General features: G+C 46.6%; 1 protein-coding gene across 3 annotated transcripts in view; it reads right to left on the minus strand.

Moving 5' to 3' along the window:
• The window catches only part of DVL1 (dishevelled segment polarity protein 1), a 668,196-nt gene that overhangs the window by 12,562 nt on the left and 641,695 nt on the right, over positions 1-13,939 (minus strand). For all 3 annotated transcript variants that reach the window (XM_086921442.1, XM_086921440.1, XM_086921443.1), the window contains one exon: positions 411-578. In XM_086921442.1, coding sequence (XP_086777568.1) covers positions 411-578 — 168 coding nt within the window. The remainder of the gene's footprint in view (positions 1-410; positions 579-13,939) is intronic.

The following is a 13,939-nucleotide window of genomic DNA, read 5'->3' on the forward strand; positions in this document are numbered from 1 at the left end:
TTAGTGGACAAATGAGTCTACTGTAGGGGCCTGTGTTCAACCTCATGGTCACAGGTTTAAATCCTGGTGGGTCCACTTAGCCTCTCATCCTTCTGAGGTCGATAAAAATGACTACCATTGAGTTGGGTAACAATAAACATCTGTTATTCTGCATCAAGATACCCTTCTGGGTGAACATGTGCTTTACAAATACACATGTCATATTGCTCCTCTGGTAAGTCTAGGAATTGGCCAGTGGCCAGATGTTTCTCATAATTCCATACACATATGTTATGCCACATGTTTTGTGCCAAGCTCAATTGTCTTTTTCATGCTTCATCCTGTTTATTCCCACTCTTCAAAGCTGGTTAAAAATGGAATCACAATATAAAACCACCACCGCGGCCTGGATGGGAGCAGGTAGTACTTACTGCTACACAAGTCCCCAAACACATAGTAGCACTGCTCGGAGAAGGTGATCTTGTTGACGGTGTGCCGCAGGTAGCCATGCTTCAGCATGTTGCTGGCATACTTCCTCGCTTCTCGCCGGTCCTTGAACCCCTCGACCCGAGTATACAGCCAGTCAACAACGTCCGCTCCTACAACGTATTCACACAAAAAAAACACACTGGTAAGTTATGAAATGGATCCAACACGCCACAAAATAAACATAGCGCCAGTGGATGGTCAATAACATGCATAATTAGAAAAAGTTAATTACTGGCGTGCTATAAATACAAACTTTGACGTAATTATTAAAAAAGCCCAGCGAATGAGTAGGATATTTACTCCTTCTGGCTTATGCTTACATTTGGAGTAAATTTTTAATTATAATGAAATTCCTAAATAATTCCAGGGACCGTATTACAGAGAGTGCCCCGGGGGTGCAACGGGCGTCTGCTTTGGTATTACAGAAGGGGCCGCAGACCCTTGTGCGGCCTTTTCTGTAATACCGATAGCGCTGGCGCACATAAAGTGTCAGCGCTATCTGCAGAGAGCATTCCCATGTTTGCATGGGGGCGTGCCCCAAGCAAATGAGGGAATCTCTTTGCCTCTGCGCCCGCGCTGTATCGCAGATGCAGGCGCATAGGCAAAGCAGCTCTCAGGAGGTGCACTGACAGTGTGCCACTTAAAAGGTGGTGCACTGTCAGTGCACCCCCTGAGAGCTGCCCTTTGAGGGGGTAAAGGGGTCCCATGGACACCCCAGACATCCCCTTGCAGGCGGGGACCTCTAATTCCCCTTAGTCACTGACTGCTGCACCCACCTGCAAAGGGATCTCTAATTCCCCTTCAAAGTGCAGGCGGCGTGCCGTCTGCACAGTGAAACACTGAGTGTCTGCTTTAAAGCTGCTCCGTATTTAACCTGAATGCACTGCCTCCAGGGCAGCAAGAGTTAGTGGCTGCCCTGGGGCAGCCCATTCTATGTAACAGGGTGCACTCTCTGTGTTTGTGCCCGGTACACCTGTTTTCATGTGTCTTCCCTACACAGCTGAATGTGTTTTTATGCATCATGTGTCTTACCTACACCGCTGAATGGGTTTTCATGCCTCAGGTGTAAAGCTTCTGGCCTATACCTCTGAATATGTTTTCATGCGTAGGTGGTACTTACCTTTTACCTGTGGTTGCTGGTTGTGTGCTACATTTGTTATTGGGTGCTACAGTTATTATATGTGCTATGTTCTAAGTATTATTCCTACAAAGTGCTAATTCTACTAAGTGCTAGTTCTAAAAGTGCTTATTCCAGACAGTGGTCCATGTGGCCCTGTCCCATGTACATAATCCCCTGTAAATTCTGCCCGTGCCTCTGGCACATTGTAAAGTGTGTGTTTACTATCTAATGTGTTTTATAATACAAAGGCTATTTTTGATATATCCTTGTGTGGAGCTCCTTTTGTGGGGGGCCTGGGATGTTGTTACTGGTGGGTGCGTATGCAAATGCTTTACACATCGCCTCTGAGATAAGCCTGACTGCTCGTGCCAAGCTACCAAGAGGGTGAGCAGGGTTATCTTGGCGGGTGACTTCCTCGCCCTGACTTAGAGTGGTGGTTTCTGCCTGGCTTAGGCGCAAGCCTCGGCCAACCAGAAATACCCATTTCTAACACCAGTAGACACTTAATAGTAGCCCCAGCACTGCCTGACGGGGTACCAACTCAGGTCTGTCGCATTGGAGGGGTGAGACTGTTAAACCCTACAAGGAGCCTCAGGAAAGACTGATGGAGAGCGTAACCTCAGTACCTTTCTTACGTCACACCAAGTGCGAATGGTGCGCCACAAGCCCCTCGCGGTGAACGCCCATGCCCTAGCAAAGAAGAGCGCGCAGTCCGAGGGACCGTTCTAAAGGAAAGAAACACTGCTGGAATCAGCAGGGAGATCCCATACATCTCCACAGCAGCAAGGGAGCCCAGAAGGGGCCAAACGCAGCAGTGTCCTCCCTCACACTGCCGCAAGCAGGAGTCGTCAGTGACACAAGGCTGACGAGAGGAGAGTCGTACACCACAAGTGGCCAACCGCCACCACAGCTCACCACCGCCCGTAGGTACTGGTTGTGGATCCATCGTCATGTACCAAGACCGAGAGTCATAGCTGGCTAAAATCGTTTAGAGTTACGAACACGGGAATATAACATGCCCCAAGAACCCTGACTCTCGGCGGACCGTCTATTGAACACTTAGGAATACATCTGAGTATTTATCACCGAGCCCTTTTGAACAGTGCCGTAAACTCGATTTGATAGACATTAGTGACAACACGGGATAAGCATCAGGCACCGCTCACAGTTTACGCAATAGATCCTTTTACGAATTGGCATATCAGTTACAGAGTATATTATCACGCCTAAAGGAAATCCAACCTTTAAGATACAACTTTTTACAAATCTCTAAAGGACGTGTCGCCCTCTTCCAGTTTAAACTAGTGCAATACTTGGCCACCTGAGGAAGGCTAACCAGCCGAAACGCGCGTTGTGAATTACCCTGCCGTATTGCATAAATCACTTGTTTTGGTCCCATGTTTAATGTCTGTTTGTAAATGGTTTTTAATGTATATTCTTATGAACTATAAAACAATCTCACTATGAATCTATTTATAAAATGAAAAAAGATATATTTGTACACAAAGAATATTTTCAAAAAAACGAAAAAAAGAGTTCTCTATGACTAAATAAAAGTATATAAACTAATGCTAGTGTACTAGTGGGTGGTGAGTTCTTTTATTAGTAATTTTTGGTGTTTATAATTATCTGTGGTTCATAATCTTTGTACTCTCACTTGACTATAGACCTTTACCAAACTGATTAGTTTCCCTATGTATAGCAAGTGTATCACTATTTGTATATAGGGGTCCCCTTCTTTCCAAATATGCAAATGCTTTACACATCGCCTCTGACATAAGCCTGACTGCTCGTGCCAAGCTACCAAGAGGGTGAGCAGGGGTTATCTTGGCGGGTGACTTCCTTGCCCTGACTTAGAGTGGTGGTTTCTGCCTGGCTTTGGCGCAAGCCTCGGCCAACCAGAAATACCCATTTCTAACACCAGTAGACACTTAATAGTAGCCCCAGCACTGCCTGACGGGGTACCAACTCAGGTCTGTCGCATTGGAGGGGTGAGACTGTTAAACCCTACAAGGAGCCTCAGGAAAGACTGATGGAGAGCGTAACCTCAGTACCTTTCTTATGTCACACCAAGTGCGAATGGTGCGCCACAAGCCCCTCGCGGTGAACGCCCATGCCCTAGCAAAGAAGAGCACCCAGTCCGAGGGACCGTTCCAAAGGAAAGAAACACTGCTGGAATCAGCAGGGAGATCCCATACATCTCCACAGCAGCAAGGGAGCCCAGAAGGGGCCAAACGCAGCAGTATCCTCCCTCACACTGCCGCAAGCAGGAGTCGTCAGTGACACAAGGCTGACGAGAGGAGAGTCGTACACCACAAGTGGCCAACCGCCACCACAGCTCACCACTGCCCGTGGAAGCCATTCCCTGGAGAGGGAACGCCCGGAGTAGGAGCGTCAAGGAGCCATAGACTACCACTGCCAGTGGAAGCCATTCCCTGGACAGGGAACACCCGGAGTAGGAGTGTTGAGAAATTGCTTGAAGAAGGAGCACCCAAGATGAGTGGCTGCTCGACTGAAGTTTCCCCTGTATGGTCCGGAGACCATTGAAGTTAATAGGCCCGTTGGCCTTGTTAGAACATGGTGAATGTCACTGCACCCGGAGGAGAAGCAGTAGAAGAGTGGAGATGGTGCCACCCAGAAGAGCTGGACAAACGCAGGTGCGTCAAAGACAACAAGAGGAGAAGCACGCAGACTTGTAGCACCACAAGCCAAGAACACCTCCAAAGACACCAGACAGCCACCAAGGCGAACCAACGGCCCTGGTGACAGCACCAAGGGAGAACCACACATAAGCCGCAGCAAGCGCAAACCGCGTTGCTCCCATCGCTTCACAGTGAGACCGTCCAGCCCCGAGTGTCGGCAGTCGGAGTAGAGTGGCATCCCTGCTCCTGACCGCAAATGCCAAAGGTGCAAGACAAGATTCAGAAGAGTCAGTCATGTGGCTACGACGTCCATCCAGAAATTCCTCTCCTAGTTGATCATTGCCACCTGTCGTCCAGGCCCAATGGCAGCTACGTCATCAGTGCCATGTGCATGACACCGCACTCATCCAGATATGTGGAAGTGTGACCGGAGGGTCTGCACCAAGAATCAGACAACCAGCTGAGGTCGAAAGGGGAAGTCGTGAGTGGCAGGGCCGGACGATGAAGAAAACCCAAGCTACAACAGGAAAAGGAAAAGGGGGAGAATGCTGTCCTGACACAGCGACAGCAACGGAAGAGGGGGATAACCCGAGAGGGAACTGGAAACCGCACAGCGGGAGTCCGAGAGTAAGCCGCAAAGCTTGCGCCAACCGAGTCTCAAGTCTTACGCTTCTCAGCATGTTCATCACTCCTCCGCCATCAAAGTCCCAACAGCCCAAGAGGTACAAGTACATGAATGCAAGTGCCTCCCCAGAGAACGTGGAGGTACCTGGCCACTCCCTTTCTCAGGTGATCGACTCCAGACTAGACGCCTGCATCCATCAAGGCAAGTTGTCACCCGCCGTTGTCCAGATTCCCCAGACGGCTGGCAATGCCACCATGCCAGACCTCATAATGTGCGTCAACCGACACTATCTCGAACACACATGGAGTGGAGTCCTATGCTGATGCCAAACGAGCCAACAGGAAACTCAGAGGCTACCTGCTAACCTGGTCTGCACCTGAACTGCGGCAGAGAGAGCATGTCCTGACCAAGACCCATACACCCTTGAGGTTTGTGTGAGAGACTGGCTACTGGCTCACTGGTGGTTTGCATCTGCCCCCAGCTGGCACACAGGCAGACCCATCGCAGCCTACCAGCAGTCCTGTGGCAAGCCCGACGAAGGGCCTCCCCAGACGGGAGAGCGGAAGGAGACATTGCCCCACTGACAGGTCACCGGACACAGCAAGACAGCCTCCTAGAGACTTCAGGTGGTCTGGAAATAATCCAGTGAACTGTCACCATGGACTCCCACCATGACCCTGATGCACCCAGTCAATAAACTGTTGTTATCCACCACCTACCATCCTCAATGTCAGTGAAAGGAAGCTACCTGAGACTAAAGGACATGCTTACTCCGGCACATTCCCAGTGCACAGTTGACGTCCCCACGCAATCGTTTGAGTCCTTAACCACTCGGGTTAAATGATGAGTGCCCGCCAAGATTGTCCTGCTACAGTCGGAGTCACCAGTCCTTGTCTGCTGTCTTCCGGATGCCTGTTGTTTTATCCTTACAAGTTAAACTAATGAGCTTTGGTTATTCATTAAAATTTTGGAGGAATGTTGTGTCCTGTGAGACATGTTCTAGTCTCTCGCCAGGCATTGATTTAGTAGCCACCCCCCTATGGGAGTGGGCACACACAGACACCCCACACCCATCCATCACCGTTGTCACGAGTGACATGACTCGGCTGATAAAAGGGTCCGAGTGCATGTGCTCATGGCCAGTTGAGTATCTACAACCTCTGTGTCTGTGTCTGTCTGTCATCAGCATGTGGGCCTAAGGCCCACACCCCAACAGGGGGAGGCATGGAGGGAATATGACCTCACAGCTAGCAGTGCCAAATATGGAACCGATGAACTAGGTTTGAATCACAGCATGGGCTCAAACATGGGCAAATCACTTAAACAATCCATGCCTAAAATATATGGTGCTCGCCTAGTGCCCTCGAGCAGATGCTCCGTCCATCACCACCCCCTTTTGTACCGCTTTTGGCTGCCATAAGTGTGGCAGGGTATGCTCAGATGTGAGTCCCTTGCTCACTTTGCCACTGGAATCAAGCAAGCCGGGCTGAAGACGTCTGGAATGCCAGAAACCGGTCCTCGGAAGCTTGTTTCCGGTCCAGGGAAGACATGGCTTGGCAGTTTGGGCTGGACTGCTCCCATGAGGCACAGGGTCAGACTGATTTGCATATAGCCATGTCTGAACTGGGGTGGCAGAGTGGGCTAAAGAACGGTGATGGAGTAAACCCAGATCTTTTGACTGGGTGTGAGTGTTTGATTGATTCAGATGCTCCGTCCATCACCACCCCCTTATGTACCGCTTTTGGCCGCCATAAGTGTGGCAGGGTATGCTCAGACGTGAGTCCCTTGCTCACTTTGCCACTAGATTCAAGCAAGCTGGGCTGAAGATGGCTGGAATGCCAGAAACCGGTCCTCGGAAGCTTGTTTCCGGTCCAGGGAAGACATGGCTTGGCAGTTCGGGCTGGACTGTTCCCATGAGGATCAGGGTCAGACTGATTTGTATATAGCCATGTCTGAACTGGGGTGGCAGAGTGGGCTAAAGAACGGTGATGGATTAAACCCAGATCTTTTGACTGGGTGTGAGTGTTTGATTGATTCAGATGCTCCGTCCATCACCACCCCCTTTTGTACCGCTTTTGGCCGCCATAAGTGCGGCAGGGTATGCTCAGACGTTAGTCCCTTGCTCACTTTGCCACTGGATTCAAGCAAGCCGGGCTGAAGACGGCTGGAATGCCAGAAACCGGTCCTCGGAAGCTTGTTTCCGGTCCAGGGAAGACATGGCTTGGCAGTTCAGGCTGGACTGTTCCCATGAGGCACAGGGTCAGACTGATTTGCATATAGCCATGTCTGAACTGGGGTGGCAGAGTGGGCTAAAGAACGGTGATGGATTAAACCCAGATCTTTTGACTGGGTGTGAGTGTTTGATTGATTCAGATGCTCCGTCCATCACCACCCCCTTTTGTACCGCTCTAGCTAATTCTGAACTTAGCAACCACAAGGTGCTGACGCTTACAGTTATTCTCAGACCTTCTCAGGCAGATTCCTGGCACATTGACACTGATTTGGTGAATTTTGGCGCCAGTTCGGGGAAATGTTACTGGAATCACTGTGCTTTTGAGTGTTTGCTGAGTCTCTTAACTTTTACCATTGAGAATTTGTTTCAATGGGAGGGGATGGAACTATTAGGCTTTGCAGATTTTTTAGAATTAGTAACCTCAATAGCTAAGAAAGTCCCCTATATTAAAAAATCTTTAGTATTCCCCGAATCGCTTCGGCAATTAAATATTGACATAAATAAACTGATAAGGGGTCAATACTTATCATTTAATCAGGAAGGGCATCATAAATTAGCATTACTAAAAAGAAGGAGATCAAGGTTGAAGGCCAGATTAAAAAGAGATAATGAGGATTCCTTATGGATTAAACTCCGGGAATCCTCATATAAGGGTCAAGCCAGGACATTTTGGTCATTAATTGGCAAAGGTTGCGGCACTAGATCCTGTCCTATGCCAATTGCCATTGATGAGCAGATCTGGGTTCATTACATTGAGAATTTGTACAGCAGCAATGGTCCGCAACGGGATAACGATGCTCCTTATGAGGACTCTGGCTTATATGATCCCCCGTCCGAAAAGGATATCGAACTAGCCATTAGGGGCATGCGCTCTTCTGGTGCGATGGGTCCTGACGAGGTCCCCATTTCCGTTCTAAAACAACAGAGCGAATTATGGAGCAAAATTCTTCATCCAGTGTTCAAATCTTGCTTTATTAGCGGCACCGTCCCCCCATCCTAGAAAGGGAGCATTCTAGTCCCTTTATTTAAAAAAGGGGCCAGAGACCTACCCCAAAACTATCGTCAAATCACTTTGCTAGAAGCCATTGGCAAGGTCTTTGCAAAATGTCTTCTTACTTTAATTAACGATTGGGTATCTAAGGCCGAAATGTTGCCCTTTGAACAAACTGGCTTTAGGCAAAAGCACAGTACTTTAGATAACTTGACTGCACTCCAGGTTATAACGGAGAAATATGTTAAAGTTCGTGGAGGACGAGTTTATGGCGCCTTCATCGATTTCTCCACAGCTTTCGATAAAGTGGACAGAACATTGCTGTGGGGAAAGTTACTCGATTTAGGGATGCCATCCTTTCTTATTAAATTAGTCCGTGCCCTGTATTCGGACACCTGGTGCAGAGTGTTGCTAGGCGGGGAAAGACTACTATCTAGAACCATTCCCACGTCCAACAGGTTAAAGCAGGGTTGCCTGCTGGCTCCTCTGCTGTTTTCCCTTTATATAGTTGTTTTACCTCAGGTCCTCTCTGCATGTTCAGGTATTGCTCCGATCCTGGGGGGTTCCCCAATTGTATGCCTTATGTATGCGGATGATATTTTGATTCTTGACCTAACGCCTAAGGGACTGAATAATCGCCTGCATGCCTTATATAGGTATGCAGGAAAACATTTTCTGCTGATAAATATTGCAAAAAGCAAAGTGATGTGCATGTCGGGTAGGAAGAAAACTAAATATGCTAACTTTCTTTGGACTGTGGGGGGCCAAAAATTGGAAACAGTGAAATCTTATACCTTCCTTGGTAAAATTGTTATGAGTAATTTAAGCGAAAAAGCTCATATAGCTAATAATTCCCGGAAAGCTATTGTCCAGGGAAAGAGTTTGTTATCCTTATATAAGGCTACAGGCAGAAGGCATTTTTCGATACTACTAGATGTATTTCGAGCAAAAATCCCTGCCTCCTTACTCTATGGAATAGAGCTAATTGATATAAAAAACTGGAGCTTTTTAAATTCCTCGGAAGGAAAAATTTTACGTAGCCTTGTATCCGTCAATACAGCTAGTTCAACAGCTGCTCTTAGACAGGAATTCGGCTTACGTAGTAGCTGGGTGCAAAGTTTGGCGGGGATCGTGCGCTGGGTTTTTAGCCTAGCAAGGGTTGAGCCAGGCACGCTAAGACATCTTATAAAAACTGAGTTGCTGGGAAATTTTAACGATTATTCACTAATTATAAAAAAATTTAGATATGCTGTGAGTCATTTACAACTGGATAAAGCTGTTTTATTTTCTTTGTCACCATATCAGTTAAAAACCCTTTTGAAGTCTTCCTCGTGGGAACTAGGGTTTAGACTGGATAGAGAGCTCCGCACTTTGAAAAAGGGTGTAACTCCAGTTAGCGACTCCTGTCTGGTGAGGAAAGCACAACCATTTGTTCATTGGAACATTCCTCATGGTGTCAGACGCCTACTGTTTCTAGTAAGACAGGATTTATTCCCTTTGAAATTGCGCTTGTCCAGATGGTATGGTACATCAGCTGTCTGTGATTTTTGTCATATGAATGATCAGGACTTGCGCCATGTTATTTTTGTCTAAACAGCAGCGAACAAACGGTGGATTTGCTTTGTTTGACCAGCACATCTACAAACAAATATTCCCCTTGTTAATAGTTCAAATGGTGTAAACTGAATATACTCTGTGGGAGTGCTATCCTGGTATCGTGCTTATCCACCTGAAAGCAACAGTCCACGATATCCTACTCACTCAGGGTGAGACGGAATATCATACACAAATTATATAAGTACCAATGCACATCCCTTCTCGTCCAAATGGCATCTAGCCACGACAATCCAAAAAACACTTTTGTTTCTTTCCTCTCCTTATGATCCTCAGAAAGACATGTACAATGTTCGTTATTATTCAATGTCCATTTATTAATAATTTCTTTCCTTTGCCACACCGTCACAGCCGACGCGCGTTTCGCCCTCCGCAGGCTTTTTCAAGGCAAGAATGTAGTTTGGTGAGCGAAATATATTAGCTGAGTTCAAAATATTCTATTGCCTGTTGAGCATTGATCCTTTAGGCCTTTTATTTTAAGCACCATGAGTTGAGCGTAATGAACCGGTTATTGCAAAGTATATGGAGCCATAATACGTTCCATTGCAGCGAAGGTGAATATTGAAAAAAGGACTCTGCATGAACGCCGTAGCAATACGCCATGGCGATGGAACATATTATGGCTCCATATACTGTGCAATAACCGGTTCATTACGCTCAACTCATGGTGCTTAAAATAAAAGGCCTAAAGGATCAATGCCCAACAGGCAATAGAATATTTTGAACTCAGCTAATATATTTCGCTCACCAAACTACATTCTTGCCTTGAAAAAGCCCGCGGAGGGCGAAACGCGCGTCGGCTGTGACGGTGTGGCAAAAGAAAGAAATTATTAATAAATGGACATTGAATAATAACGAACATTGTACATGTCTTTCTGAGGATCATAAGGAGAGGAAAGAAACAAAAGTGTTTTTTGGATTGTCGTGGCTAGATGCCATTTGGATTATAGCAACGAGAAGGGATGTGCATTGGTACTTATATAATTTATGTTATTTTTGTCTGCCCAGCTCTGATGTCTTATAGGCGAAAATGGCTAAGACCCATTTGCCTTCAATTGAATATTCTGTCTGCCTCCGCTTTTAGTTCGGCCAGGATTAATCCCCCCAATGAAATGTTTTGCTTTAAACTGTACAAATTTTTCAAATGTTTACTGGATTTGTATTAAGTGGTAATTTAGATGCCTTGATTCCTCTGTATTCTCATTTTATTGTACTTGTTTGTACTTTTATCTATGATTTTATTGAATGTATTACTATGTCTTTTATGTGGATCTCGTGAGAGTTCCGTTATCATAAATAAACAAACTTGAGCTCTAGGTTTGAATCACAACATCGGCTCAAACATGGGCAAATCACTTAAACAATCCATGCCTAAAATATATGGTGCTCGCCTAGTGCCCTCGAGCATGTTAGTTCTATATAAAATTACACAACACAAACCTATTTGTGGTGCAAACATCCTAACTTGCTTCTGCAAATCAAGAACACAATTTTGCACTCACTGAAACCACTGTATGTGCACAACGTCTTAAATGGGTGTGCAAACTGCTTTTAGAATGGTTCCTAGTGACCATGTCTCCCACCTTTCTAATTAAATTAACTGAGAAAAACACATCCATAAAGATGTGAAAAAATTGTTGTTTGCAGTCAGCTCTTCTTTTAAGTGGAAAAAGAAGTCAGCAGACTGGCCGTCTGCCCGTCTGCCCTCACTCAGAGTCGATAAGGACTGCTAACCTTCACAAAAACTAACTGCATGGAGGCAGGATCTGTCTGATGAGAGCGTGCATACACGAAATATAACTCTGATAAAGGCATGATTCCTGGCTCAACAAATGTTTGGTTGGCACCCGGGGCATTACTGGTGTTCATTCCTTCTCTAATCTTGGCACCTTCGGGTTTTAGTGCGCTCTATCAAATTTACCCTATCCTAATCCACACAGAGTGGTAGCATGAAGATTATTTACAGATTGTGAAATCAGAGACACAGTTACTAGATGTGGGTTTGCCTTTTTTGAGGTTTCTTGATCAAATCCAAGAATAGGTGAAAAAAAAAAGTTATGACTATTTTACAGAACGTAAAGATAACTATAATATAAAAATGTAAAACCCTGACGTGGATGTTTACAAATAAACTGTAAAAGAAAGACTGTCAGGATGTACATCATTATTGCAAAAACAGAGCACATTTTCGAATTTTAATTTCTACTACTCTTTCCGCTCCTTCACGTGCTTAAACCTACAATGTGGGCATAAGTCCTGTGATGGACTAATCTGGAGGGGAACCCAAAAATCTCTGGACATGTTGATGTCTTCGACAGGAGGGCAGGGCTGAGGTTGAGTATTTCAGTTGACTAAGATTGATATGGCACGTGGATGATTAATATTATAAATACAGCTTCTGCTTTCCATTTTGTTTCTCCTTACACAAATATGGTACCGTGGCTGCAGAAGCTCTGAAAAATCTTCCCAGTGCACGTGTCATCCATTTAGCTAAAGGGTGTCAAAAATATCAATACTCTGATACTTGGCGCTCTTGGTGCAAGGGAGAGACACCTAGTGGGCAGCCATGGTATGGCACTCACTGGTCTGAGACAAAAGACAAGTGGTCACCTGTTCACCCACATAAGATGGACATATAAGGGCTCTCTCTTTTAATGAAGAGTAAATACAAAAAATGTTTTATAGCTACAACGAGGAACCCAAGTGGGTATTTACACTTAATTCAGTGCGCCATCCAGGGGAAGTCCCTAATTGTCCACATAGAGCTCCGTAGCCTTATGAAATGTTTTCCCCTACCTTGAAAGTGCACGCAAAAAAATTGGTTTTACAAAATTTGACTAGGGTACATCCTTTTTTGCAGTAGGCTTTCCCAGCTGAAATCTGCGTAGCCTCATTTTCTGGTTACATCTCCGATCAAAAACCCAAAATTAGAGATACCACTGGGTGGTTGTGACTTTTAATGGCCAATATTTCTTAACCAATGCAGGAAACAAGGATATGGCGCTGGATCCATAAGGGTACCTACATATATATATATTGCTTAAAATGCAATGGATTCAATATCCACAGAACGCCTTATGGTTTTCCTTTGCAGCGATACTATTATTATTATTATTATTATTATTATTGGGACATTTGTAGAGCGCTGCGTTACGCACACCGGCGTGTCCACGCGCTAAAAGAGGAAGAGGCAGCGAGCAGGGATCACAAAAACAGAGCCGACATTTATTTTGTGTAGAGGAATGTTTTCAATCTCGCTCGGAACCTGGCTTCCTCCGGCTCCAAGCGCAGGTCCACTGGGAGTTTGTTCCAGTTTTTGGCCGCCAAGCATCTGAAAGACCTGCCTCCCATACGGGCTTTCTTGACTCTCGGGGTCTTGAGGAGACCGCCCCCTGCAGATCGAAGCGCACGTGTTGGTTGATACACTTCGATAAATTTTTTCAGAGGGTCGGGTGCCCTGCCATTCAAAATTCGATGACAGGTGCAGAGGGCTTTATACTCCACTCTTCTCCTTACGGGGAGCCAGTGTAGCTTCTGAAGCGCCGCCTTAGAAGGCGCCCTTTTTGGCAGCCTAAGAATCAAACGAGCTGCCGCATTTTGCAGCACTTGCAGGCGTGCCATGCTTTTCTCCGAAGCCCCCAGGTACAGCAGGTTCCCATAATCCAACCTAGCTGTCACCAGGGCATGGACCAGGGTTTGACGGGCACTAATCGGGAGCAGGTCAAGGACTTTCCTCAACTTCTTCAAAATCCCGAAGCAGACTCCTACCACCCGATTAATCTGGGGGCCAAAAGTAAGATCCGCATCAAACCACACCCCGAGATTGCGTGCCTCTTGACAGGGGGTCGGGGTAGGTCCAAGACAAGGTGGCCACCATGCCGACGACCAAGCAGACTGGGCTCTCCCCACCACCAGCACCTCTGTCTTGCTGCCATTAAGCTTCAAACAGTTGATAGCCATCCACTCGGCAAGATCTTTCATGCACGAGCGGAAGCCATCGGCAGCAAGACAGGGCGCGTGCGATAGGGAGATCACCAGCTGCGTGTCATCGGCATACGAGACCAATTGGAGACCATGACTCTCCACAATCGAGGCAACCGGCGCGACATACATATTAAAAAGGGTCGGACTCAATGACGAACCCTGCGGTACGCCTTGGCCCAAGGGAACCCCCTTTGAATAGCAGTCTCCCTGCCTAACTCGAAAGCTTCTCCCCTCGAGGAAGTCCTGGATCCATCTCAGCGCG

This window comes from Lissotriton vulgaris, chromosome 5, assembly GCF_964263255.1.
Source record: "Lissotriton vulgaris chromosome 5, aLisVul1.2, whole genome shotgun sequence".
NCBI classification, from domain to species: Eukaryota; Metazoa; Chordata; class Amphibia; order Caudata; family Salamandridae; genus Lissotriton; species Lissotriton vulgaris.